At 50.8% G+C, this 27,526-nt stretch overlaps 2 protein-coding genes across 4 annotated transcripts in view; both read left to right on the top strand.

Moving 5' to 3' along the window:
- The first annotated feature begins 398 nt into the window (after window positions 1-398).
- MTMR4 (myotubularin related protein 4) lies at window positions 399-26,404 on the top strand. 3 transcript variants are annotated; one of them, XM_040244222.1, is made up of 19 exons: window positions 399-462; window positions 1,621-1,659; window positions 5,324-5,413; window positions 5,763-5,879; window positions 6,389-6,471; window positions 11,107-11,272; window positions 11,365-11,456; window positions 11,657-11,770; window positions 12,607-12,803; window positions 13,043-13,174; window positions 13,666-13,777; window positions 14,276-14,471; window positions 14,700-14,885; window positions 14,956-15,126; window positions 15,276-15,430; window positions 20,644-22,045; window positions 23,521-23,631; window positions 23,823-23,911; window positions 24,135-24,312. In XM_040244222.1, exons 2-19 carry the CDS (start codon window positions 1,657-1,659, stop codon window positions 24,310-24,312), a joined length of 3,594 nt encoding a protein of 1,197 aa, XP_040100156.1. In that variant the 5' UTR covers window positions 399-462; window positions 1,621-1,656. The 3 variants fall into 3 exon arrangements, with proteins under 3 accessions (XP_040100156.1, XP_040100155.1, XP_040100154.1); XM_040244221.1 differs by lacking the exons at window positions 399-462; window positions 1,621-1,659 and adding an exon at window positions 3,688-3,884; XM_040244220.1 differs by lacking the exons at window positions 399-462; window positions 1,621-1,659 and having other exon boundaries at window positions 3,959-5,413; window positions 24,135-26,404.
- Window positions 26,405-27,378: 974 nt separating this feature from the next.
- HSF5 (heat shock transcription factor 5) overlaps window positions 27,379-27,526 on the top strand; it is a 49,466-nt gene continuing 49,318 nt past the window's right edge. The window contains exon 1 of the mRNA XM_040244223.1: window positions 27,379-27,524. Within this exon, the coding sequence (XP_040100157.1) occupies window positions 27,379-27,524 (146 nt within the window). The remainder of the gene's footprint in view (window positions 27,525-27,526) is intronic.

Genomic DNA, 27,526 nt, shown 5'->3' on the forward strand with positions numbered 1-27,526 from the left:
GCCCTGGCCCCTACGAGGCTCCGCCCTCCACTGCGCTACCGGGAGGCCACGGGCCGCCCCCACTTCCGGTCCCTGGAGCCTTCGCCTGCAGCCCCCCTTTTCTGCTCTCCCATTGGCTACCGCAGGGACGCGCTGTGATTTCCCATTGGTTGCGTCTCTACCCCGGCGCCGCACCTCCTCCCTCCAGGCGCAGCCCTGTTTCCCGGAAGCCGATAGGCTAAAAGCTGGGAGGGCGTCTGCCCCACTGGACCAACGAGCGGCGCGAAGAGAGAGGGCGGCGGCTGCGTGGTGGGGGCAGGGCGGGACTCGGCGTGGCTATTGGCCAGGGCGGGCACTGGCTGGAGGTAGGATTGGTTGGGTCGAGGGGCGCCGCGGTGGGTCGGAGCTGCGTGGCCTCCGCGGCTGCGGGAGACGGAAGTGGCGAGAGCGCGGCCTCCGGAGGGTCGGGCGGACGCCGGCTGGGTGAGTCACCGTACCCCGTGCACTGCCGGTCTGCGAACCGCAACCACCGCGTCTTGCCCGGCCCCGCCCCGGCCCCACCGGCTTTCGTGAGCCCCGCCTTCTGTCATTCGGGGCTCCGCCTCCGAATCTTTGGGCTCCGCCCCTAAAACCTGGGCACCTGGGCTCCCCTGTCAGCCTGACCCGCCCCCCCACCCCGTGACCAGATTCCCGAGGTCCGGACACCGTGGGCCTCCCAGGCCTGTCCTTCTCTCGCTCTCCCTCGCTTTCTCTGAGGCTGCTTGCCAGTGGGCCGTGAGGCAGCAACCCCGGACTTGCCGCCTCCATGAGGAAGGGTGGGCTGTGACCATGGAGGCGGGGAGGGCCACGGATGGAGACGTATCCACACAGCCTTCTTCGGGGTACTGCTGGACGGCCCCCTGAGCTCGGATAGCAGGCATGAAGAAAACTGTCAGTGAAACCTGGGCCTGGTTACCTCAGTGGCTCCCTGGGTGGGCCAAGGAGGCCCACCCTGACATTCCTGTTGCTTGGGCCCACCTGACAGGGACTGGCTCTGAGGCCTGCACTTGCCTGATTCTGCCCCTGTTGCGTGGCCTCCTCCCACTAACCTGCGCCTCACTTGGTGTCAAGTGCCCGCAGAGGGACACGTCCAGCCCTGCTGCCTTCTGGTCACAGGTTGTGGTCCCCTCCCTCTTGGCCTCTGCTCTGGACTCTGCCCCCAGTCAACAGGTCAGGTGGGTGCTGCTCCCAGACTCAGAGGCTGGCAGAGTGCTCTTGTGGATTCATGTTTCCACCAGGACCAGCAGTGAGCCCTGGTTGGGCATCCTCTGTGTCTACAGAGCTGGCGGATCTTTGGCTTTCCCACAAAGAACGGGGTTCGGAGCATTTTAACTCTCTCTCTGGGATTGGGAATCGGGACTCTTGAGTCTTGCTGCAGGACTTTGTGGCTGCCTTCATGCCCTGCAGAGTCACTTGTTGCTTTCTCCGCGTGTAGCTCCCATTGCCTCTGTCTGGCATGCTGACTTGTGGAGAGGCTGGGTTCTCTGTGAGGGAGGCAGATAAGAGTTGTGGGGAAGTTCGGGAGTAGTTCTGTGGCATTTGTTGATACTGTGGTGATGCTAACCATGCTCTTGACTCATATGTTTCTCTGTCTCCTTACAGTGAGAAGCAGGCAGCCAGGACCCTCACCACGGTAGAATGGTGAGTACTCTCCTCAGACTGCGGTGTTTTCTGTAATCCTGGTGTCTTTCTCCATGAAGCTGCCCGCCCCTCCTGGACCTTGAGCTCCAGGCAACTCTGTTCAGCAACTAAACAGGTTCATCTGCCCTGGAGATAAATCAGGGCTTCTTAGGTTGCAAAACATCAGCTGATACACAGCACTGGGAGGGGAGGCCTCTGGAAATCTTTTTCTGCAGGTGCTCTGACATGCTTTCCCCACACCACCACTGTCTCCCTTAGTTCTTCATATTGGCCCTTGTCTTGCTCCTCCTGGTCCTTGGGTGAAGCTCTCTGCTTTGGTCTGAAAAGTTAGACCTCCTTTATATCAAGACCCTTGTAGTTCCTACTGAGTCCCTGAAGTATTGTGGGTGCTACATCAGGAGTGACCCCTCTAAAACTGTGGGGCTTCTCTAGCTCCACAGTGCTGCTTTAGCTAACTGAAGCACCCTCAAGGTGCCCAGAATTTCACTGGGGGCCATGTGTGTGTGTTATAATGATCCCATACATTTTCTACTAACAGTAACTGCCATTTTTTCACCTCAAGTACAAGGAACCCCTTAATCCCTGAGAGCTGGGAGGAGGAAGTAGTGAGATGAGAAGGGAGTGGAGAGCTGCGGGCCCGGGTTCAGACCGGGCCCTGATTCTGGCTGTATCTATTTAGTTCTTTCCTGTGTCCCCAGTGCTTAAGGACAGGTCAAAGCATTCAGGTGATGAGAGGACTTGCTCTTTTCCTTCCATAGACATGTGGGTGTGTGGTGTGTATAGTATTGTTCTGGTCTCTTCTCAGAAAGCCTGCTGGTCCTGGCCCCCACCCACTGATAGCCCTTGTCCTTTTTCTCTCTGTGATACCATGAAAGGAGTCAGCCTGATCTAATTTTGAATCCTAGCACCACCACTTAAATACTTTAGGTGAACTGACTTTGTCTGTAAGCCTCAAATCTCACGAAATTCTTTCAGAGTTGAATGGTTTTAGCCAGATAATGTTTGAAACATGTCTGGCTCATAGTAGATGCTTAATAAAGTGTCAGGTTTCTCCTATTCTCCCTTCCCCCAAGACCAAAACCCAAACAAAAGCCCTGGTTTCTGAAAGCTACCAGGCACTGGGAGTGTAGGGTTTCAAACAGTTCCTCCTGTGACTCTCGGTGACATTTCAAGCGTCTTATCACTGCCCTTATTCTCTGGCCCTCTACGCAACTCCCTCCATTCCCCTACCCTTAGGTTTTGAGTTTTGTGTTTGCGTAGCTTCTGTGGTTCATAGTTCCAGCTCCTCTCTTTTCTAGCCTAAGAAATTTCTTAGGAATTTCTTACCCTTAAGACACAGGATGTGAAACCAGGGGAGAGGTGGAGCTTAAGGACTAGAGCTGGGCAGGGGCCTTAGAATAAAAAACCCTGAGAATTTCCCTTTCAGGAGTGTGCAGTGACCCAACTGTCATTAGACCTGTGTCCATTCTAAGGGGCAAAAGGGGAGTGGGATTAGTGATGTCCAGGGATTGGAAGACACCGATGGACAGGGGAATGGTGAGTGGTGGTTTTGGAGGGAAAGGAAGGAAGCCTAGAAACTGGAAAGGGCCCGCGATGGAGGGAGGTGAGATCCATCTTGGGACTCACAACAGGACTTGGGGCGACTGCGAGGGCGTGGAGACGTGTGAAAGAGGGGTGTGGGGTGGCTCACTTGGGAAGAAGAGGAATGAAAAGATGTAGGCGGTCTCGCCGTCCCCTCCTACGCCGCCTGGGAGCTGGGGGCGCACTCGCTCAGCCCCGGGTCCTGAGAGACCCCAGAAGCGGCCTTCCCCCGCCCCCCTACCCACCCCAGGGCGCGCTCCTAGGCCGCGGAGGGGCGGTGAGGAGGGAGGAGCCCGGGCTGTGGGCGGGGCCCTGGGCGTCCCGCCCCCGCCCTCCGCCCCGCGCGGTCGGGGCGCTCCCCTCGCCGGGTTCCCCTCCCTTCCGCGCTCGTGAGCGAGGGCGGAGCTGGGCTCGCTCCATTGTGGAGCGGAAGGGAGAGGCGCGCGGGAGCCGCGCCGAGCCCCGCCGCCCGCGCTCGCCTCCTGGCCGCCGCGGCTGCACCTGGCCGGCCCCGCAGCCGGGATGCGGTGGGCGCCCGGGACCGGCGGGCAGCGCAGCGGCTCCGGGGACATGTGCGCTGGCCGAGACCGCCCGCGACCATGAGCCTGACCGCCCGCGTTTCCTGCTCCATGCTCAGCTGCTTCGTAAGTGCCTGCTCCGCCTGCAGGGCGCGAGGGGGGGGCCCGGACCCCGACGCCGGCTGCACCCGCAGCCCCGCCCAGGGCCGGCCCTCGAGATTCCGAATTTCAGCCCATCCTCCTTCCCAAGGGCCCTGCCTGGCAGGGAGAGGGGATGTTACCCCTTTTCTTTGCGGGACTTGCTTTCATCTTTGGGTGCCGAGAATTGCCGAAGGCTGGGGATGGGAATTCAGTGACCCATCCTGGCCCTGAAGCCGCTGCCCTTGACTGCAGAGCTTGAGGCCCCGCCCTGCACGAGTACCTCCTTTACCTCCGCCTCTCAGTCTTGGTCCCGTCCGCCGCATCCTTGCTTGGAGGTGTGGGATGTGGCCAGTAGGCCTTCTGGGATGTTCGGGGGCTGGTCAGGGAGCACAGGATGTCTGAGCTGTCTCCCTGGCTCCGGTCCCCTCCCCCTTCCACCACTCCACCCTTCACCTGACGCGCCAGTCTTTTCTCCTTGACTGTCCCCCAGACAGCCTCTCTTCTCCATCTTCCCTGCCACTCTGCCTCTGCGGGCCTCCGTACCTCTGCATCATTCCCCGCCCTCCCCTCCTCCCCCTTTGGCTTAATGCTCCTTCCCAGCTTCTCCCATCTGTCCGCTCAGATGTTCCCACCCCTCCCCTCCTCACCGTCCCACCCCCCCACCCCCTCCCCCATAATTGCCAGGCTGCTTCTCTCTGTCCTTGGGTCTCCTGGTTCCTCCCAGGCGCCTGATCCCCTCCTCTCCCTGCCCTCCCTGGTGGCTGGGAAAGGAGTTACTTCTGCTTGCTCTGGGATTCCTCAGGAATTCCCCTCAGATCGTCAGGGAGGGCAGGTTGCTTGGCAGGTGGGGGTGCTTATTAGCAGTGAGGGCCTAACTGGAAAGGAAGCTCCACTCCAAAACACATCCTCCTTTTGAAAGCATCCGTGAAGGCCCTCTAGAGGCATGGGCCTGAATCCCGCGCTTCCCTCCTCTTTGTCTCCTTCACCCACCAGATTGAAGCTTCAGTGGAGTGGCCTGGGCAGCCTGCATCCCCTCCTGTCTTTGTGACCAGCTTGCACACCTGGTTCCTACTCCTCAGGGCAGCACTTCCCATTTCCCACTTCTGTCCTACCTTTCCAATTCGCCCTTATTTTGCTTCATTTCCTCTCCTTCATTTGGGCAGTTTGGGCTCGACAGGAGATTCCCTCTTTGGGGAGCACAGATTCCCAGTGACTCTGTGGACCTTGCTCTTCTCTTAGACTTAAGAGGCTTGAGTTCCCCCTCCACTTCACTCCTCACACAGCAAGCCGGGCCTCTCTTCCCTCCTCTGGAGACCAGAACCTTTTTAAGGGGTGTATGTGGGGTTATTGTGGGGAGGGGAGCAGAATGAGGCCTGATGGGCCAGGTGGAACCTGATGACTTAGGGTTGAGGCCTTCCCCACAGGGTGAGGAGGGGCCCCCCAGCCTGGAGTACATCCAAGCCAAGGATCTGTTCCCCCCCAAGGAACTAGTGAAAGAGGAGGAGAATCTGCAGGTAAGGAAGAGCTGGGGGCCCGAGGTGGGTAGAGCTCCCTGCCGGGTTCAGAAAACACCCTTCTTTTCCTCCCCAACCTCCAAATATCTCCAAGGGGATCTGGTATGGGAGCTCTGGCTTCCTGCTCCTGGGTCTCTGGAGGGAGGGGAGTGAGTCTGTTGTGGAGCCTTGGGCCCCAGGGAAGGCGAGGGCTTTCCTGTATAGCTGTTGCCTGGTGCTGTTACCATGGAGAAGACTCTTGTCCTGCCTTGGCCTGGCTTTTCCAGAGGGGGTCCTACAAATGAAGGGTTGGAGAGGAAAGTGAAGGGGTGACTCATTTCTGGACTGAGGTCCCTCTGCCCCCTGGCAGGTGCCCTTCACAGTGCTGCAGGGCGAGGGAGTGGAGTTCCTGGGCCGCGCAGCTGATGCCCTCATTGCCATCTCCAACTACCGGCTGCATATCAAGTTCAAGGACTCTGTCATCAACGTGAGTTCCTGTCTTGTTCTCCCACACCCAAGCCACAGTCCCTGTGAAATTCAGGGTAGGACTGTCAGTGCTCCATTTGGTCGTAGCTCCCAAGAGTTGGGGTTCCCTTCTTTTTCTTACTGTCTCCTAGCGGAAGGTCTGTCTTTCTACCTCTTTCACTCTCCTCCCTCTCTTCTCTCTTTCCTTGATTCTGTTGCTGGTCCTTCTAGGGGCACAGTGACTTGGTTGGAAGAGTGCCACTTACCAACTGTGTGACCTTGATCAATCACTCAGCTGAGGTGCAGTTTCCTCCTTAATAATACGGTGTGCAAACACCTGCCTTGAGGTTTCTGGTGATTTTTAATTGGGGTCACACATGTGGAGGACCCAGCACAGTTACCAGGCCCTTAGCAGGCCGTCTGTAAATGTCGGTTTCCTTCCTTCTGCTGCTACATCAGCCTCTGGGCGGAGGTGGGTGAGGAGTGCCGTGGAGCAGGAGGATCGAGCACCCGTCTGCCCTTCCTCTGCAGGTGCCCCTCCGGATGATTGACAGCGTGGAGAGCCGGGATATGTTCCAGCTGCACATCGCCTGCAAGGACTCCAAAGTGGTGAGGTGAGAACGGCGGGGTCCCGCTCAGGCCCTCTTAATGTAGTCTTGTCGAGACCGCCTGCTACAGGGTTTCTCTGGAGCGAGAAGGGAAAAATACTGCCTCCCCTTTCCCATTTGGAAGAAATGGTGAAAACCCTGTCTCAGTTGGCAGAATCAATTTTCTGACTGACAGTGTCTTGACTAAAGAAATGGGGATAATGCCCCCAGGGTTTTCATAAGGGTTAAATGAGATGACGCACCCGAGAGTACCTAGGGTGTTACCTGGCACAGAGCTTTCATATTGGGATTTTCCTGGTGATCCAGTGATTAAGACTCTGAGCTCTCCATGCAGGAAGCCTGGGTTTGATTCCTGGTCTGGGAACTAGATCCCAGATGCCACAACTAAGACCCAGGATGACCAAATAAATAATTTTTAAAAAGAAAAAAAAGCACTCACATTGTTCTCGACTCATTTATTTATCCATTTAACATGAATTTATTGAGCACTTTATGCCAGGCTGTTCTAAGCTCTAGGGATATAGCAGGGAACAAATAGACATAATTTTCTGCCCTCATAGAGCTTGTATTCCAATGGGAAGATATGAGCAGTAAATATTAAGTAAGTAAAATACATTGCCTTCCCAGGTGGCTCGGTGGTAAAGAATCCACCTGCCAAGAAGGAGACGTGGGTCTATCTCTGGGTCGGGAAGATCCCCTGGAGAAGGAAATGGCAACCCACTCCAGTATTCTTGCCTGGGAAATGCCATGGACAGAGGAACCTGGTGGGCTACAGTCCACGGAGTCGCAAAAGAGTTGGACACAACTTAGCGACTAAACAGCAGCAGTGGCAGAATATATTGAATGGTAGTGAAAGTCGGTCAGTTGTGTCCGACTCTTTGCAACCCCATGAATTGTACAGTCCATGGAATTCTCCAAAAGCAAAATGGCTGTCTGGGGAAGCCTTACAAATAGCTGTGAAAAGAAGAGAGGCGAAAAGCGAAGGAGAAAAGGAAAGATATAAGCATCTGAATGCAGAGTTCCAAAGAATAGCAAGAAGAGATAAGAAAGCCTTCTTCAGCGATCAATGCAAAGAAATAGAGGAAAACAACAGAATGGGAAAGACTAGAGATCTCTTCAAGAAAATTAGAGATACCAAGGGAACATTTCATGCAAAGATGGGCTCGATAAAGGACAGAAATGGTCTGGACCTAACAAAAGCAGAAGATATTAAGAAGTGGCAAGAATACATGGAAGAACTGTACAAAAAAGATCTTCATGATCCAGATAATCAAGATGATGTGATCACTAATCTAGAGCCAGACATCTTGGAATGTGAAGTCAAGTGGGCCTTAGAAAGCATCACTACAAACAAAGCTAGTGGAGGTGATGGAATTCCAGTTGAGCTGTTTCAAATCCTGAAAGCTGATGCTGTGAAAGTGCTGCACTCAATATGCCAGCAAATGTGGAAAACTCAGCAGTGGCCACAGGACTGGAAAAGGTCAGTTTTCATTCCAATCCCAAAGAAAGGCAATGCCAAAGAATGCTCAAACTACCGCACAATTGCACTCATCTCGCATGCTAGTCAAGTAATGCTCAAAATTCTCTAAGCCAGGCTTCAGCAATATGTGAACCATGAACTCCCTGATGTGCAAGCTGGTTTTAGAAAAGGCAGAGGAACCGGAGATCAAATTGCCAACATCGCTGGATCGTGGAAAAAGCAAGAGAATTCCAGAAAAACATCTATTTCTGCTTTATTGACTATGCCAAAGCCTTTGACTGTGTGGATCACAATAAAGTGTGGAAAATTCTGAGAGAGATGGGAATACCAGACCACCTAACCTACCTCTTGAGAAATCTGTATGCAGGTCAGGAAGCAATGGTTAGAACTGGACATGGAACAACAGACTGGTTCCAGATAGGAAAAGGAGTGCATCAAGGCTGTATATTGTCCCCCTGCTTATTTAACTTCTATGCAGAGTACATCATGAGAAACGCTGGACTGGGAGAAACACAAGCTGGAATCAAGATTGCTGGGAGAAATATCAATCACCTCAGATATGCAGATGACACTACCCTTATGGCAGAAAGTGAAGAGGAGCTAAAAGCCTCTTGATGAAAGTGAAAGAAGAGAGTGAAAAAGTTGGCTTAAAGCTCAACATTCAGAAAACGAAGATCATGGCATCTGGTCCCATCACTTCATGGGAAATAGATGGGGAAACAGTCGAAACAGTGTCAGACTTTATTTTTTTGGGCTGCAAAATCACTGCAGATGGTGACTGCAGCCATGAAATTAAAAGACGCTTACTCCTTGGAAGAAAAGTTATGACCAACCTAGATAGTATATTCAAAAGCAGAGACATTACTTTGCCGACTAAGGTCCGTCTAGTCAAGGCTATGGTTTTTCCTGTGGACATGTATGGATGTGAGAGTTGGACTGTGAAGAAGGCTGAGCACTGAAGAATTGATGCTTTTGAACTGTGGTGTGGGAGAAGACTCTTGAGAGTCCCTTGGACTGCAAGGAGATCCAACCAGTCCATTCTGAAGGAGATCAACCCTGGGATATCTTTGGAAGGAATGATGCTAAAGCTGAAGCTCCAGTATTTTGGCCACCTCATGCGAAGAGTTGACTCATTGGAAAAGACTCTGATGCTGGGAGGGATTGGGGGCAGAAGGAGAAGGGGACGACCAAGGATGAGATGGCTGGATTGCATCACGGACTCGATGGACGTGAGTCTGAGTGAACTCCGGGAAATGGTGATGGACAGGGAGGCCTGGCGTGCTGCGATTCATGGGGTTGCAAAGAGTCGGACACGACTGAGCGACTGAACTGAGCTGATGGGGGTGAGGGTTGTAGCTTTAAACAAAATGATCAGAGAATGGATGCAATGAAAAGGTGATGTTTGAGACCTAAAGAAAGTGACCTGTGGGTATTTGGGAGAAGTGTTGTGCCAGATGGAAAGACCAGTGCATGCAAAAGCCCTGAGGCGGGTGGGAACCTGGCACAATGGCAAGGAGGCTAGCCTGGCTGGAGTGGAGTGCACGTGGGTTAGGATGGGGGCTACAAGATCAGAGAGGTTGGGAGAGTGTCAGGCTGTCATAATGATTGGCTTTTACTTGAGGGAAGTGGAAAAACCACTGGAGGGTTTTGCACAAAGGAATGATGTGGTCTGATTATGGAATCACTCTGGCTGCTGTATTGACAGGAGATGGAAGCAGGATGGGGGCGAAAGCTAGGGCATAAGCTGGGAGACTAATTAAGAATCTCTTGTAGTTACTCCAGGTGGGAGGTCATGATGGCTGGTCCAGGTTGGTAGCAAACAAAATGGTGAGAAGTGGTCAGATTTTGAAGGTAGAGATGACAGGATTTGCTGACAGATTGGATATGAGAGAAAGAGGGATGACTCCAAGGATTATTAAAAGGATAATAAGGCTGATAAGAGCCTACTCTCCAGCACAGGGAACTCTAGTAAATACTCTGTAGTGACCTATATGGGAATAGAATGTAAAAAAGTGGGTATGTGTAAACTGATTCACTTTGCTGTACACCTGAAACTAACACAGCATTGTAAATCAATTATACACCAGTAAAAATTAATTTTTTAAGAAAAGGATGCCCAGTTTAGAGCCTGCTGTGCGCTTAGGACTGTTGGCATTGAGAACAGGAGTTCGCATTGCCCTTCCCTTCAGGGAGATTAAAGTCTAGTTGTGGAAGGAAGACAATCTGTGGGAGAGGGTCTTTCATCTACTCTCACTATAGTATACAGTAGCCAGAGTGATTCTATAATCAGACCATGTCACTCTGTGCAAAACCCTCCAGCTCAGGTAGGCTCTGGGAAAACTTACTGTTTAATACTCCCAGCACATTAAGAATAACAGAGGAAGGGCTCTGTGGAATGGATTAGGCTGGGAAGGCCTCAAGGAAGAGGTGGGCCTGCAGCTGTCTTCAGGGTATCTGGAGGACATGGCTAGGCTGAGAGGAGACCACTACACAGGATGAAAACACCAGGAGACAGGCCTTCTTCCCTGAGACAGAAGGCTTGTGCTGGGGAGTTGTGGAAGTTAATACAAAGGGTAGCAGACATCCAGGGCCAGAGTTTTAAAACTTTTTTTTCTTTTTAAAGTCTTTGCTGATTTTTGTTACAATATGGTTTCATTTTTATGTTTTGCACTTGGGCCATGAAGCATGTGGAATCTTCGCTCTCTGACCAGGGATCGAACCCACACCTCCTACATTGGATGGCAGGGAAGTCCCCCAGGGGCAGATTTGATAGCGTTTGGATTTGATATGAGAAACAGGGAAATGGCAACCCACTCCAGTATTCTTGCCTGGAGAATCCCATGGACGGAGGAGCTTGGGCTACAGTCCACGGGTCGCAAAGAGTCGGGCACGACCGAGCGACTTCACTTCACTTCACTTCAGGCTCCACTAGAGGGGATTCTTATGTCTCAGAAACAGGAGTTCTTAGGAAGAGAATTATCACCCTATGACAGCGTCCCTTGGGTGTTGGCCAGTGTCCCTGGTCCTCCCCGGGGTCCTCAGGCCTTAGCTCCCACTTTGCAGCCTCCTCTTCCCACACCTTCCCGGGGCTGGGTCTTTGGCCCTCCTGGTCCTTGCACACGCTCGCCTCTTGCCTCACTTCATGGCTTCTTGCCTGGCAGGTGCCACTTCTCCACGTTCAAGCAGTGCCAAGAGTGGCTGTCGCGGCTAAGCCGGGCCACCGCGAGACCTGCCAAGCCCGAGGACCTCTTTGCCTTTGCCTACCATGCCTGGTGCCTGGGGCTGACTGAGGAGGACCAGCACACCCACCTGTGTCAGCCAGGTGAGGCCAGCGGCACTCACTCCTTATCTCCTGCTCCTCCTCCCTCTTGGCCCCGGGCCCTCGATGCTGATAGGCACGGGGCTGTGTTGCAGGCGAGCACGTACGATGTCGGCAGGAGGCCGAGCTGGCAAGGATGGGCTTTGACCTGCAGAATGTCTGGAGGGTCTCACACATCAACAGCAACTACAAGTGAGAGGGCTGCGGGGTAGGGAACCCAAACCCCATTCTGGACCAGACCTCCTCCCCGGGTGGGTAGAGCAGGGTGGGCACAGCTCCTGGCTCCCTGAGGGTGGGGGGCTCCTGGTCCCTCTCCCCACAGAGCCGTCCCCGGGGACCTTGTGATTACAGGTCTCTAATCAAGCTCCCTGACCCCTCTGGTCTTTCCACAGGTTGTGTCCCAGTTATCCCCAGAAGCTGCTGGTTCCTGTATGGATCACAGATAAAGAGTTGGAGAATGTGGCTTCCTTCCGCTCCTGGAAGCGGATCCCTGTGGTTGTGTATAGGTGAGGCAGTGGGCACTGAGGCATCAGTGAGACGTTCTTGGTACAGTGAGGAGAGTCAGAGGTGGAGGTCTGCGGTAGTGTGGTTAACTGGGAATTGACATTCTTCAGGAAGTGGCTGTGAAATAATTTTATAAGAAAAACTGCTTTAGTTGTTTTCTCCTTAGGATGAGGCTTTTGGGAAATTTATTCACTTGCCTTTTTTCTTTGCTTTTTTTTGAGGACGCACGCGCGCGCGTGTGTGTGTGTGTGTGTGTGTGTGTGTGTGTGAGAGAGAGAAATAGTGCATTAAAACGGGTTGGTAAACCATGGCCTGTGAACCAAACCGGCCTATAGCCTATTATATGTTTAGCCTGTGAGCTATGAATGATTTTTACATTTTTATCCTAAAATTTAAAATTTTATTTTAAAAAAGAAAACATAAGAATACACGACAGAGACTGGCTATGACTCCCAAAACTGAAACTTTATTGCCTGGTTCTACACCAGAAAACATTTGCGAGGCAGGCTGCAGCCAGGAGGTTTGGAGCTGCTCATGCTCTAGGCTCAGGCTTGTTCTCCTGCTGGGGTTTCTACCTGGAGCAGGGACTGTGTAGACATGATGAGTCACTGTCACCGTGGGAGTACACAGCGCATCTGAGAAATGTGTGTGATCATGCTTTGTACATTGTAAAGCCCTCAAGAGATGTTAAGGGCTTTTGGTGCCTCTTATTGTGGCCTGGATGATCGGGTGGTCCCCGCTGGCTTTGGAGATCTCAGCTGGGCCCCCTGGGCTCTCAGCGGTAGGCCTCTGGGGGCTGTGAACGCCAAGGGCATAATCGTTTCTTCTGTTTTGTCAGACACCTACGCAACGGGGCTGCCATTGCCCGCTGCAGCCAGCCCGAGATCAGCTGGTGGGGCTGGCGCAATGCTGATGACGAGTACTTGGTCACATCCATTGCTAAAGCCTGTGCCCTAGACCCAGGGCCAAGGACCAGTGGGGGCTCCCTCGGCACCGGGAATAGTGAGGCCAGCGAGGCATGTGACGCTGACTTCGGTAAGGTGTGGGTGGTGCTGCCCCCTGGGGAGTAGGCCCCCACCTTGGCCTCCTGAGCTCCCAGGAAGACCCCAGGGCAAGAGGGAGAAGAAGCAGACAACATACAGGGCATCTGGGTTCCTGCCTTTTGGGAGGCAGGGGTGGTGGTGTGAGGGGTCTTGTGAAAGGCAGTGGCCGGGGCAGGGTGCTCCTGGCTGCTGACTGACCCAGGGTCTTCCCCCTGCCCTGTGTGTATGCAGACTCTTCCCTGACGGCGTGCTCTGGAGTAGAGAGCAGCACGGCTGCCCCCCAGAAGCTGCTGATCCTGGATGCCCGATCCTACACGGCGGCAGTGGCCAACAGGGCCAAGGGTGGCGGTTGTGAGTGCGAAGGTATTGCCATTACCCCAGCGTCTGCAGCCAGCCTGGGTGTGGGGCTTCGGGGGCAGCCTGTGCATGGAAGGAGCCAAACAAACCCAGCCTGGGATCAGGACTGTTCACTGGCTGTGACTGTGCTGAAATTGCTTAATCTCTCTGAGTTTTCTTTCTCATGTGCAAAATGGGGATGGAATATCCCTCACAAAGTTGTTGGACGATTAGAGGTTACACGTATAAAGTTCCTGGCACAGAGCAGCTGCTGTTTGTTGAGGATTTACTGTCCCTTGTCATTAGGAGTCGTACTTAGGCATCGTCATTTGTGTTGTTCCCACTGTTAGTATATGGCACTTGAGAGATAAAAGGGTATTTAGATTTCCAGGCTACACTGAGCTCCAGCCTGGAGCAGCCTGCCCTGCCAGGGGAGCTTCACCCGCTGGGACCTCTTCTGTCCTGGAGGCCTGTTTCCAGGGTGTCCTCATGCTCTTGCTTTCCTTGTGTGTGTGCAGAGTACTACCCCAACTGTGAGGTTGTGTTCATGGGAATGGCCAACATCCACGCCATCCGCAACAGCTTCCAGTACCTCCGTGCTGTGTGTAGCCAGATGCCGGATCCCAGCAAGTACGTGTGCCCAGCTCCGATTCTGTCCGCCCTCCAGCTTCATCCCTTACCCAGTGCTTCTCTTGCTGGGAAGATCCAGTGGGGAGGAGATGGGAGTTGTGAGGTACCGGAAACTCCGGGGCCTGGGGGTGGTGGGCCAGTTCCAAGAACGCTTCTTCCGTTTCGCAGCCAATGCTTTGGCGTGGCTACAGGACACTGGGTTCCTTTTGTTTGAATTCGTTGTCCTCCAAGAACACAAGAGAACTGGGAGGCAAAGTGGCTGGAAGCGCGTGTGATGCTTCCCAGATCCTCTGTTGATTGGCAGAGTGTCTCGCTGGCCATAGGTTCTGTCTTCCCTACCATCTCGCTAGATGTCTCTTGGCAGGAGGGCCCTGGGCTAGACCTCTTGGCGTCAGCTCTCGCAGGGGACTTTGTTAGGGTGTAGGGCCCGGGCCCGGCAGAGAGTCTGCTGCAGCTTCGGCCCCCTTAGTGACAGATGTGACCTCTGCCCTCGTGTAGCTGGTTGTCGGCTCTGGAGAGCACCAAGTGGCTGCAGCACCTGTCGGTGATGCTGAAGGCGGCGGTGCTCGTGGCGAACACCGTGGACCGGGAGGGCCGGCCCGTTCTGGTGCACTGCTCAGACGGCTGGGATCGCACGCCACAGATCGTTGCGCTGGCCAAGATTCTCCTGGACCCCTATTACAGGACACTGGAGGTACTGAGGGGTTGAGCAGGAAAGAGCAGGAGGGGAGTTTGAGGAGGTACTGAACCCCCTGGGTCTGCCTGGGGATCTTTCCCCAGAGGACATGGGTGGCTCAGAGTCCTCTTCCAGGTTTCGGCCTGTTCTCTGAAGCTGCCAGCCCCACTGCTTTGGGCATCCCTGGCAGGGAGCACCGTGGCCTTCCCAGAGAGGGCCTCTGCTCGAACCTCGTCTTGGTTGCAGGGTTTCCAGGTGTTGGTGGAATCTGACTGGCTGGATTTCGGGCACAAGTTTGGAGACCGCTGCGGCCACCAGGAGAACGCAGAGGACCAGAGCGAGCAGTGCCCCGTGTTCCTGCAGTGGCTCGACTCCGTCCACCAGCTGCTCAAGCAGTTTCCCTGCCTGTTCGAGTTTAATGAGGCCTTCCTGGTAAGTGGTGCGTCCGAGGCTGGGGCGGGGGCTGGTGGCCTGGCCTGGTGCCAACTGTCCCGCTGTCTAGGTGAAGCTGGTGCAGCACACGTACTCCTGCCTCTACGGCACCTTCCTGGCCAACAACCCCTGTGAGCGGGAGAAGCGTAACATCTACAAGCGGACCTGCTCTGTGTGGGCCCTCCTACGAGCCGGCAACAAGAACTTCCACAACTTCCTCTACACGCCTGGCTCAGAAATGGTGAGTCCCAGCCCTTATCCCCCAGGTGCATCTTGAGGGCCTGGGGGGCGCTGTCCCGAGGCAGCGGGAAGAACAAGGACCCAGAGGCTTGGGAAGGAAGGGGGACCCGAGACATCTCACAGAACCTGAGTGCGGGGCTGCTTCCCTAGGTCCTGCATCCCGTGTGTCACGTCCGGGCGCTGCACCTCTGGACAGCCGTGTATCTGCCTGCGTCATCTCCGTGCACACTTGGGGAGGAGAGCATGGACCTCTACCTCTCCCCGGTGGCTCAGAGCCAGGAGTTCTGCGGCCGCTCTCTGGACAGGTAAGAGGGGCTCCTTTTCCCCTCTCTGCTACGAAGGCATTGGCTGCTTTGTGCCTTGCCTACATGCTGTTTTCTTCCTTTTATGAAATACTTTAACTTCTCGAGTCATCTGAAGGCAAAACTTGGCTCAGGGCTGGTAGCTAGCTTGGAGGGCACTCTGTGTGTTCTCAAGGCCCTTTCTTAAGATAAGAGTGGTCACCTTTTTTCCAAGCTGCCATCATCCTTTGTGACACACCCAGGGGAGAGGAGAACAGAGGAGAACAGAACTGACAGGACTATTTCAGGAGGGTTTGTGGGAACGGTCCTGGTGTATATTACCTGGTAGAAGAGATGCCGAGCGTGCTATCTCAGTAATAACCTTCGCTGGGTTCACAGCCCCAGCAGCATCTGGCTTTCAGGGAAATGGGTCTGCTGAAGGGGAACGGCCTTCACATCGCTCCCTCAGAATTTAAAGGGAGACGTAAAAATTAAAGTTACATTCTGGCTGACTATCTGGGGGGAAGTAGAATGGAGATTGGTTAAATTATAAGACTAATATCTGTTTTTTTTTTAAAGCCAAACAATATAAAAGTCAAAAATGACAATCCTCCCTCCCTGCTCCTTGTCCCCACAGGTGTTCACTTTTGCCACTTTGGTGCCTCCCAGATGTTTATCTCTACACAGACATCCACACTTTCATATAAAAACATTTTTTAAAATACAATGACCGTGTTTTTCACATTGTTCTGAAAATTGTTTTCCCCACTGTGCATCAGGATATCAACCCATGATAGCACATATAAAGCTGCTTTACTGTTTTTAGTGGCTGCATAAGTCGAAAAGTAGAGTGTATGGAAATTTACATAACCAATTTTCAACTGGTCATTTAAGTGATTTCCATTTTTTAATCATTATAGGGGATGTTTTACTTAACATATCTTTAAAAAGTTTTTTGGTACAATACATACAATATTTGCTTCCCCCGTGGCTCAGCTAGTAAGATCCCTTGGAGAAGGAAATGGCAACCCACTCCAGTATTCTTGCCTGGAAAATTGTATGGACAGAGCCTGGTGGGCCACAGTCCATGGGGTCACAGAATCAGATATGATTAAGCGCATGTGCACGCACACACACAATATTTACCATCTAAACCATTTTTTTAAACAATAGTGTTACCGTATACCTTGCATTTATGCTAGTGTTTCTGCCAGATAAATGCTTAGAAATGAAAATACTGGGTTCAAAGGATATGTGCATTTCAAATTTTGATCTTTGTTTATTGGTGGAAGGTTTTTTAAATTAAAATATAACTTAACATAATTGGTTGAATATTATAAAGGAAAACAAAACCCCCAACCTCCTAAGCTATAAATTTTAGATCTTCGGAACTGAGTCAATTGTCAAGGGCCTATGGATAGGCTTCAGGAATTCTGTGATATTCTTATTCCGTGAACTATGCAGAATTGGGGTACCAGTTCATAAGTTTCCTTTTCCAGGAGAGGGGCCATAACTTTTTATCAGATTCTCAGCACGTTCTGTGACCCATTTAACAACCATTGCCTTAATATCTAATTTTTCAAATCAATAAATGTTTCTTAAATACCTACAAGCTGCCTACTGTTTTACAGGCTGTATGAAAGACATAGAAGATATTGATCTATTTAAGATACTTTTTAAAAACTGTGAGATAGGGTGTAGGACAGCTGGAGGACAATTCTAAGTTAGCATCTAAGTGAGTAAATAGAATGTGTCTTGTTCAAAGCCATTAGAGAGATGGGAAGTAAGAAACGGGTCATTTGGTGACTGCTGATGCAGAGGTTTTTGTGGAAGACCAAGCAGGAACCATGGCTTTTTTTTGGTTTAAGTTTATTTTCTTATTTATTTTTATATTTATTTATTTGCCTACACCTGGTCTTAGTTGCAGCATGTGGGATCTAGTTTCCTGACCAGATTTGAACCCAGGGCCTCAGCATTGGCAGTACTTAGCCCCTGGACTACCAGGGAAGTCCCAGGAACCATGGCTTTTTAGTGTCCCTTGTACCTGGCTCAGGGCCTGGAACGTGATAGGTGCTTTAGTAAATGCTTAAATGAACAAGTGAATGGAATAAAGGGAGTTATAAGCTTGGTAACAAGGTTAGTGGAGAGGGATCCAAAAGAATAGGATACATGAGAGAGAATTTCTTTTAAAAAGAAGCACCACCTCTTTGGAGCTGGAGCTGGCAGGGATTGGAAAGCGGCATTTAAAAAAAAATTTTTTATTTCTTTGCCTTTGGCTGTGTTGGGTCTTAGTTTCAGCATGGAGGGTCTTCGTTGCAGCGCACAGGCTTCTCTCTAGTGGAGGTATGGGCTCAGTGGTTGCAGTGCACAGGCTTAGTTGCCCCGAGGCATGTGCGATCTTATCTTAGTTTCCTGAGCAGGGATCGAACCCAAGTCTACTGCACTGGAAGGTGGATTCTGAACCACTGGACCAGCAGAGAATCCCTGGGAAGGGGTATTTTGAAGAATAGAAAGAAATAAACAGGATAGTTCCTTGAGGGCTTTTATACTGAGGAATTTATTTTGATTCAGGTGTCAGTAATAAGTCATTGTGACCTGGTGAAAAAGGGATTTTTCAAGAATTAACCAGTGAGCAGGGTAGTTGGAAGCACGGAGGCCAGCCAGGACTGTTGTAATTCAGATATGAAGGGAAAAGAAAGAATTAAATTCAGATGTTGTTGAGAAGTCATTAGCAGTCTGTGGTGTTGAATGAATGTTGGAAGGTGGAAGTGAAGAGTTAAGAGACCAAAGTCAGGTCCCAAATCTCTGAGCTTAGAAACCAGGAGGATATTAGTACCATCTGTAGAAACTGAGGGGCTTCCCAGGTGGCTCAGTGGTAAAAAATCTGCCTGCAACGCAGGAGATGCAGGTTTGATCCCTGGGTCAGGAAGATCCTCTGGAGATAGAAATGACAACCCACTCCAATATTTTTGCCTGGAAAATTCCATGGACAGAGGGGCCTGGCGGGTTACAGTCATGGGATCACAAAGAGTCGGACACGACTGAGTGACTGAGCACGCCTGCACGTAGACACTGTAAAGCTGAGAAGGTGAGTCAGTGCAGAGAGATGGAAGAGATACATGCAGGTTGGGACTGAAGTATCTTGACAACAAAGAGGAGGTGTGCTGTAGGCAGTTCAAGGTGGAGCTGGATTTCATGGATAAGGGTTTTAAAGGAAATGGTTTCTCTCACAGCTGACCTGATTCACCTTCGGTTCTACCTTTCCCTAGATCAAAAACATTCTGCTCTCTTTCCTCTTCTTCCATTAAAGTCCAACACATTCTTCCATCCCCAGCTCAGATTCAGTCCTCTCTGTGTAGCTGTCCCCCACCACATTTGCCGGATATGTTCTCTCGTGGTTCCAAACTCCTCAGACGTTGTTCTTGCTTCCCTCATTGTTAATTAGACCTTTGGTGCACACAGGACTCAGCTGTGGAGGACAGCAGGCTGTTGCTATTGTTGAGTCTGGCTAAAGAGTACATTGGAATTCTTCATACTTTCTACTTCTTTTGTGTGTTTGAAAGTTTCATAATAAAAAATAAAACAAAGAAAAAAGCTAAAAAGTTGCCAAGCTGAGATTCAAGCTTGGACTATGGGACTCCAGAGGCTATGATCATAGTGTTGTTATTGCCTTCTTGGAATCCGTGAACCACACCGACACACAGCAATCAAAATAGATCACAGAATAAAATCAAACACGAGTACTTTTATAGAAGTACTAATAATTTTAAAAAACCAAACACTTAAAAAAAATCAGCTCTATTGTAACTATGTTTGAAGGATTTTTCAGTGTGGGTTTGGCTGAGTGAGGCCTCTGTAAAGAAAGTCCAGAAAATTCTCCAGTTTCTTGGCAAATTTTCCTTAGTTTTGTTGCTCTGAACACTTTATAGAATTGTATTAAAAATTAGGGTGGTCATTCTTTTTTTTTTCTTCAATGTTTTATTTTATATTGGAGTATGGCTGATTAACACTGTTGTGATAGTTTCAGGTGGACAGCATAGGGACCCAGCCATACCTATACATGTATTCATTCTCCTGCAAACTCCCCTCCCATCCAGGCTGAGGGCAGTTATTCTTGAAAATTTTGGTTGCCCATTTGGTGTACACAAATGTCTCTAGAACTGTATACTGGGGAAGTTTCCATGGTGACTTGGGCCTCAGAGGAGTACGCTGTGGCTAAATGGTTGTAAAAAGCCATGCTGGTCCCTGCTGTGATGGAGGGATAATTTATAATAAGGAAGGTTATAAAAATGAGGTCATGAGTGAATCCTTATTAAGTTTGTGGTTGGTTGCCTACACTTTGAATCCTCATAGCATCTCGGCAAGGTAATTTATCGTCATTTTATAGAGAAGAGAAACCAAGTGTCTGAGAGGTTAAATAGCTCACTTGTAGTCATGTATCTAATCAGTGTCAGAACCGGTATCATCCAACTCCAGGACCTACCATCTTTCTGTCTTGCTGTGTGTAATAGGGGCGGTTGCATGTAGGGTTTGAGGCTGAGTTGTATTCCTGGCTGGAAGGGTAGATTGGAAGGCATCAGCTTATAAGGCAGCTGAGGTTATGGGAGTGGTTGAGTATTCAAGGGAGACTGTGAGGAAAGACTGACGAAAACTGAGGACAGACCCTGGGTTGGGTTCCTGAGGAGGGGGTTCAAGTCCTACACTTTTGCAGAGCAGACTCTTTACTTTTTTTGTGGCCATGCTGTGTGGCACGCGGAATCTTAGTTCCCAGACCAAGGATCGAATCTGCACCTCCGGCAGTGGAAGTGTAGCATCTTAACCACTGCCAGGGAAGCCCCAGAGCAGACTTTGGCAGTGAGCACTGGCTATTTGTATCTTTTTTTAAAGATTTATTTATGTATTTTATTTTTCCGCCTGCGGAGGGGCTTCTTACTGCTGCAGTGGCTTGGCTTGTTGCAGAGCACAGGCTCTAGGCAAACGGGCTCAGTAGTTGTGGTGCACGGGCTTTAGTTGCCTGCGGCATGTGGGCTCTTCCTGGATGAGGGATCGAACCTGTGACCTGTCTTGACAGGCAGATTCTTAACCACCGGACTGCCAGGGAAACTTGAACATTGGTCATTTATAATCTTAAATGTTACTTCTTGTGAACTCTGGCTTTGAGTGTTTTGATGACCCAATTCTGTCTGTTGGAGGTAGCTTTCAGTTCCTGACCTGGAGGTGGTATGTTGTCTTTGCAGATTACCTAAAACGAGATCTATGGATGATCTTCTTTCTGCCTGTGACACAAGCAGCCCCCTGACGCGCACATCCAGTGACCCCAACCTGAATAACCACTGTCAGGAGGCCAGAGCAGGCCTGGAGCCCTGGCATGGCAATCCCGAGGCATCGCAGACTGCCTTCATAGAGTCTGGGGCCGGAGGTCCCCAGCAGGCTATAGGGGAGATGGCGGGTCCTCCCTCGCTGCCCAGCAGCCAGAAAGACTACTTGAGCAATAAACCTTTCAAGAGTCACAGAAACGATTCTTCAGGTTACAAACTGCTCGGTGCCACAGTGCCCCAGGAAACGAAGAGCAGCACTTCTAAGCCTGAGATCAAAGCCCTCGCAGAGACTCAGGCCCCAGCTCCAGTCCCTCCTGCCCAGGACGAGCTGGATAGGACTTTGGATGGCACAGAGGAGCCACCTGAACACTGTCCTGAAAAAGCAGCTATCCACGCGCTCTCTAAAGTCATCTCGGACACGCGTGAAGGAACCGGTGACTTTCCTGAGTCCTCCCAGAACCCCCTCCCAGGTGCCCTCCAGCAGGCCCAGCTGGACTCTGTGCTGCGCATGCCCTCCAGACGTGCCCCAGATCATGGTCTGGGCACCCTCTGCCACCCACTGAGTGCTACCTGCCAAACTCCTCCAGACCCCAGCGCTGACGTTCTCAACCAGGACCCCCCGGGGTCTGTAGCAAGTGTCGCCCACCAGGAACCGCCTAGTTCTGTGCTAGATACGATTCACGGGGAGGAAGACACAGGCAAGAGAGGGAATCATAGGAACGGGCAGTTGCTGGAGAACCCCCGCTTGGGAAAAGTGCCATTGGAATTGGCCCGAAAGCCAGTTTCTCAGAGCCAGATTAGTGAGTTCTCTTTCTTAGGGTCCAACTGGGACAGCTTCCACGGGATGGTGACTTCACTCCCCAGTGGGGAGACCACCCCTCGACGGCTGCTTTCCTACGGCTGTTGTAGCAAGAAGGCGAGCAGTAAGCAGACGCGGGCACCGGGGCCCTGCTTTGGGGGCCAGTGGGCTCAGAGAGAAGGGGTGAAGTCGCCGGTCTGTTCTAGTCATTCCAATGGACACTGTACTGGTCCAGGTGGAAAAAACAACCGGATGTGGCTGTCCGGTCACCCAAAGCAGGTCCCCAGCATGAAGCCTGTCCCCCTGAGCTGCCCTTCTCCAGTGCCTCCTCTCTACCTGGACGACGATGGACTCCCCTTCCCCACGGATGTGATCCAGCACAGGTTACGGCAGATCGAAGCAGGGTACAAGCAGGAAGTGGAGCAGCTCCGTCGACAGGTGCGTGAGCTTCAGATGAGGCTGGATATCCGCCACTGCTGCGCCCCTCCAGCGGAGCCCCCCATGGACTATGAGGACGATTTTGTAAGTACTCATGGCCTGCCCGCATCCAGCCTTTCACCCACCCCATAGCCGTTCACTGGGTACTTGCTGTGTGCCACTGAGTTAGAGGGGTGGGCTGTAAGATGAGAGACCTTGCTCTGCTCTCAGGGAGCTCACAGTCTATTGGGAGAGTCAAGCCCACCATTAGAACCCTGTTCTTAAGTGACATGATGGTCGGAAGCGTCAGGTATTGGGGGCCCTAGGGGAGTCAAAGGTCAGGGAAGGCTTTCTTAAGAAGATGGTGCTTGAGCCGAGTGCTGAAGGATGGGTCACTTTTAGCCACACAGACAGTGAAAAAGGAATCCCATTTGCAGAAGCATGGAGGTATTCCAGGGGTGTGGCTTGAATAAAGAGGTGTGTGTGTTTGCACATGTGTGTGCATGCATGCACACTTGTGCCTTGACTGTGAGGGAGGGAGTTGGTAGTGTGGTGGGAGGTGATATTGGGAAGTGGGAAGGGATTAGAAAGCTCAGCTTGAGAGCTCGTTTTGTGTGGATTCTACCTTCAGGGCAGTAAAAGTTTTGGCTAGTGAATCATAGGATCAGAGTACTGCCCCAGAGGGACTTCCCTGGCGGTCCAGTGGTTAAGATTCTGAGTTCCCAGTGCAGGGGGCCTGGATTCCATCCCTGGTCAGGAAACTAAGGGCATGGCTTGCCCACCTCCAAAAAAAAAAAAAAATAGAGTGCTAAAAAGAGTACTACCATAGCACCAGTGTGTCAAGTGGATGAAGCAGTTGAAAACCAGGGAGGCTGGTTAGGACCTCTTGGAATAAGCCAGGTGAGAGACGACGAGGCACAGCAATCCTCAGGGAGCTTCTTGGAAGAAGCTGTAGAACATTCCCAGTTGCCTGCTGCTCACTTCTCTGCTGGTGGGATGGTCAGGGCTAGCAACTTCTTTTTTACTGTTTAGAGTGATGGTTTAGAACAGGAGTCAGCAGATTTGTTCGGTAAAGGGCCAGATTGTAAATAATTTAGGCCCTGAGAGATGTATCGTCTCTTTACAGCTACTAGGCTCTTCTGTCAAAGTGCAGAAGCAGCCATAATGACCATGTGTTAATAAATTGAGTGTGGCTGTCTTCCAGAGAAACCTGACTTACAGAAGCAGGCAGTGGGCCAGTTTGGCCTGTGGGCCAGAGCTTGCGAACTCCTGGTTTAGAATGTAACAGGAGAAATATTCTTTCTATACTGTGATGCAGCATGTTGGTTAAGAGCGTGGGTCTGAAGCCAGAATGCTAGGTCCAAATCCCACATTTACTAGCTATCAGCTCTTAATTCTCTCTGTGGCTTAATTTCCTTATTTGTAAAAGTGGGGATAATAATAGCATACATTTATAAGATTGTCAGGAATTAAATAAGTCCTGCATGTGATGTACTTAGAAATAGTGCCTGACACATAGTGAACAATAAATGTTTGAGATGATGAAGGCGATGGTGGTAATGCCTTGGCTTTTTCTTCAGACGTGTTTGAAGGAGTCAGATGGCAGTGATACAGAAGATTTTGGCTCTGATCACAGTGATGACTGCCTTTCAGAAGCAAGCTGGGAACCTGTTGATAAGAAAGAGACTGAGGTATGTCCAGGCAAATACGTGGCGGGTCCTTCTGCAAGGAGGGAGTTCTCATAATTTTCAGAGACGAGTGACGTGTTCTCCCCAGTTGACTCTCTGTAGGCAAGTAGTAGCCACCTAGACCTTGTCCTTTTCTTCCAGGATGCTTTCCTTGCTGCAGTGTTGCTGGAATTTTTCCTTTTGCCCTCTGTTAGGTGACTCGCTGGGTTCCAGACCACATGGCATCACATTGCTATAATTGTGACTGTGAATTCTGGTTGGCCAAACGCAGACACCATTGCAGGTAACATGTTTTGTGTGATTCAGTAGGGCCTGTAAAGCCATAGAGAGGGACATAGATACGAACTAAATTGAGTTAATCTGATAACGGAGATACCTTTATAGGAACTAGTTTTGTTTTTTCCCAACTTTTCTTTTTATTTACTCACGTAAGGCCTTTTAGAGTATCATTCATTCTCAGTATGAGGGCATCTCTGATGAACTCTTCCTTCTTTGTGCTTTGGCAGAAATTGTGGAAATGTATTTTGTGCTGGCTGCTGTCACCTGAAGTTGCCCATTCCTGATCAACAACTCTATGACCCAGTTCTCGTCTGTAACTCATGTTACGAACATATCCAAGTATCTCGGGCCAGGGAACTCATGAGCCAACATCTGAAGAAACCCATTGCTACAGCTTCCAGTTGAATGCCAGAGGAGAAGACCTGTCCAGTTTTAGCAGGTTTGAAGGGAGGATGTGCTTCAGGTGTACTTTTTGAAGGTTCCTTGGTGTGGCTCATGAAATCACAGAGCTCAAAGATACAGTCTTGAGAAATCCTCCTTGGTACCATGAGACTGGGGCAGAGGAATTCCAATCTGGCGGGAGTCCTCTCCTAGTGAGACCCTCACCTTGGGGGTAATGGTCCTGATCCAGACCCAGAGTCTGGAAGCTTAACGTTGAGTTGGTGACTCCAGTTTCTTTCTCCTGGGGTCACAAGATGATGACTTCATAGATACTGCCTGGTGATGTGTGCCCTAAACAGCAATAGAGAGGCATATGTATAACCAAACTCCAAGTGATAACCAGATCCATCTCTCCTCCACCTTGAAAAAAGCAGATTATAGTATACAAGATAGGAATTCCTGTCCTATTTGAAACGAACTATACCCTGTACCTCTGTGCTCTGTGTCTGTGCATGAAGGCTCAGTCTTTAGAGGCACTCCCTCTAGTTGCGTTAGTTCTGTCTTTCTGTGGAGTTTGGTTTTAAAGACTGGTCCAGCTAGTGGAGGTTTTGCTGTATTTTTCACTTGGCTCATCAGCCACCTTCAGTGAACATTCAGTTTAGGGGGACAGTTTTAGGGAGTGAGACAGACCTTTTCCGGAGCAGAGGGAAACTCTGCTATGTTCAGTCCTGGCAGACATCAGTTATTTGGAGCTGTGAAGGCAGTAGTCTTTGTTACTCAGTGGCAGCTCTGGAGGTAAGCACTGTGAAGAATGAGAGGGGAAAAGCAGAAATTATCCTTGTGAAATATTTGCTGATTGTGCCCTACCCTTTGCGCCTGACTTTTCCTAGTTGTCCTGGTGCTAACACAGGAGCTACACCTTGATCCTCTCCTGGCATGAAAATGAAACAATGGTTTTTTTTTTTTTTGGGGGGGGGCGGTCTTTGTTCCATTGCCCACTTCCCACATGTTGTCTTTCCCTTGGCTGCTGCCTCCTCTGGGTCACACTGCTTCTTATCCTGAACACTTGACACGTTGAGGGTAGAATTTAGCGTTTGGTTTTTACCTCCTAGAATACGCTGTTTGGTATGTGAGGGTTTCAGTACAAATGCTGCTGTCTATTTCTGTGCACTTAACAATGGAACCCAAACAGAAGAAGAGAATAAAGCCTTGATACCAAAATTGGGAGAGAAAACGTGTCCATTTGGACCAAACATTGTTTTTGTTTGTTTGTTTTCATCTTAATATGTACCAGTGGCACTTAACCAAAAGATACAGTGATATTAGCCATGTACAGTGCTTAGGACAGATACAGTCTCCTTGACTCACAATGAAACCACTAGGATTTCCTTATACATTTTCCTTGATTCATTGGTGTAGAAAAGGTAAATTACACTTAGGCTCAGCCTGTTTTAAAACTATGGTAGCTGTCTAACTGCTACTTGTTCATGTTGCTTCCTGGAAAAAAATTTTTTCCTTTGAAAATACCTAGGATCTGCATTTAGAACAAGAACTGTTATTTGACGTGACCTTTTCTTCAACCCTACAGAGAAGCATCTGTGCTTTTTATACTTGCCATGGATGTAACCTAAAAAGTTTTGGTGTATCTAGGTCAGTCTAGCAGAACTTTTTTTCGTTTAAATGGAGTTGAATAATGGAGATTTTGTGTCTGGGAAATTCCTGAATTCATTGAAAAAGTAACAAACTATTCCTTGTCTCCAATACGTAAAATGAGCATTTTCTCAGTCATTACAATTTACTGCCAGTTGTGAGTGGCTTTTTAATTAACTCGACTTTCATTGCACTTCGATTGGTGACATTTGAGGAGACTGTATCTGTCTGCTTTGAATGGCTGTTTTGAGGGACTGTCCCATCAATGAACATACTGCATGGCCTTGGAGAGAGACTCTGGGCTCTTGGCTCAGATGTATTCATCAAATACTCCTTTCAGAGCTCTTGTGGGTGTAAGTGACATGATGTGGCCAAAAATCCAAACTGTGCAGTTGCGTTGTGACAAACATGCAATGTGCTGTAAAAACTCAACACAATTTAAATAAAATCTCTATATTAGTGCTGCTTTGTTGGGTCTTTTTCTTCATTTTTAACTTCTAAGAAAACACTCATTTTTTCTTTTGACCCTGAGAAAGAACTGAAACATTACTCCTCTATCTCCCAGGTATTTCCATGTTTAAAATGGCCCTCTCTTTTTTATCAGCTGTATTGTCATTTATTGATCAGATGTTATCCTTATGGATCCCATTGAATTTGGTCCCATCTGATGTGAGCTTTATTTCTCTTTGTCTAAAAGTTCACCAGCTGGTTGATCAGGCACACAGGATTATACTTATCTTTGCCCGTTTCCCTCCTCATAGGCTCCTGTTTTCTTTCCACCTTGGGTAAATGGTCTTGAGCAAAGCATTGGCTGAAGAGAGTATATTTCAGAACGGATAAAATGCCACTCTTTTCAATTTGTGCACTCAGGGTACTATACCACCATCGCCATTTTTATTTGGAGAAACAAGCAATTCAACTGTTAGGACTAATAAGAGCATAGAATGTGTTTTTGAGAATGGCCGGATTTGTTAACACCCACTTCGCACTTCCTGAATTCTAAAGCCCCACAGCCCCGCTGCCTGATGCGGTGAAGTACACGGGTCTCCGCATTCCGCCGCGGATACCCCCGGTGGATCTCTGCAGGACGCGACACCGGCCCGCGGGCCCGGGCCCCGGGCCCCGGGCCCCAGCACCTCCGGCTCCCTCAGGAGGCCGCCCAGCGAGCGCGCCTCCTCTGTGGTGCACGTGGCCCGGGCGCAAGGGGCGGCTCGGCTCGTGCCAAGTGCGGCCGCGCAGCGGCAACTCGAGGCCCCATTGGCCGCCCCGGCGGGCGCCGCAGAGGGCTCGTGCACCAACGGTCCCCGGGGCGGCGGCGGCGGAGCGCTGGTTGGAGGGGGCAGGGCGGAGCGAAGGCCGCGGAAGGTTGCGGGGGGCGGATCGAGAACGGGGTGAGAGAGCCAGGCTCGGCGGGGCGAGGCCCAGGGCCCGGGCGGGGTGATGGAGGAGGCGCTGCTCTCCACCCCCATCAACCCCAACAACTTCCCCGCCAAGCTGTGGCGGCTGGTGAACAGCCCCCGGTACCGCTCGATCCGCTGGGACGGTCGCGGTGAGGGGCTGCTCATCGACCAGCCGCTCTTCGAGGCCG

Source organism: Oryx dammah, unplaced genomic scaffold (genome assembly GCF_014754425.2).
Source record: "Oryx dammah isolate SB20612 unplaced genomic scaffold, SCBI_Odam_1.1 HiC_scaffold_8, whole genome shotgun sequence".
Classification (NCBI taxonomy): Eukaryota; Metazoa; Chordata; class Mammalia; order Artiodactyla; family Bovidae; genus Oryx; species Oryx dammah.

Coding starts and splice junctions, on each gene's coding strand:
- MTMR4 (XM_040244220.1), top strand. CDS start 5,276: ATGGGCCAGGTGGAACCTGATGACTTAGGGTTGAGGCCTTCCCCACAG. Junction 6,472..11,106: donor AAGGACTCCAAAGTGGTGAG/GTGAGAACGGCG, acceptor CTTGCCTGGCAG/GTGCCACTTCTCCACGTTCA. Junction 13,175..13,665: donor TGGCGGTTGTGAGTGCGAAG/GTATTGCCATTA, acceptor GTGTGTGTGCAG/AGTACTACCCCAACTGTGAG.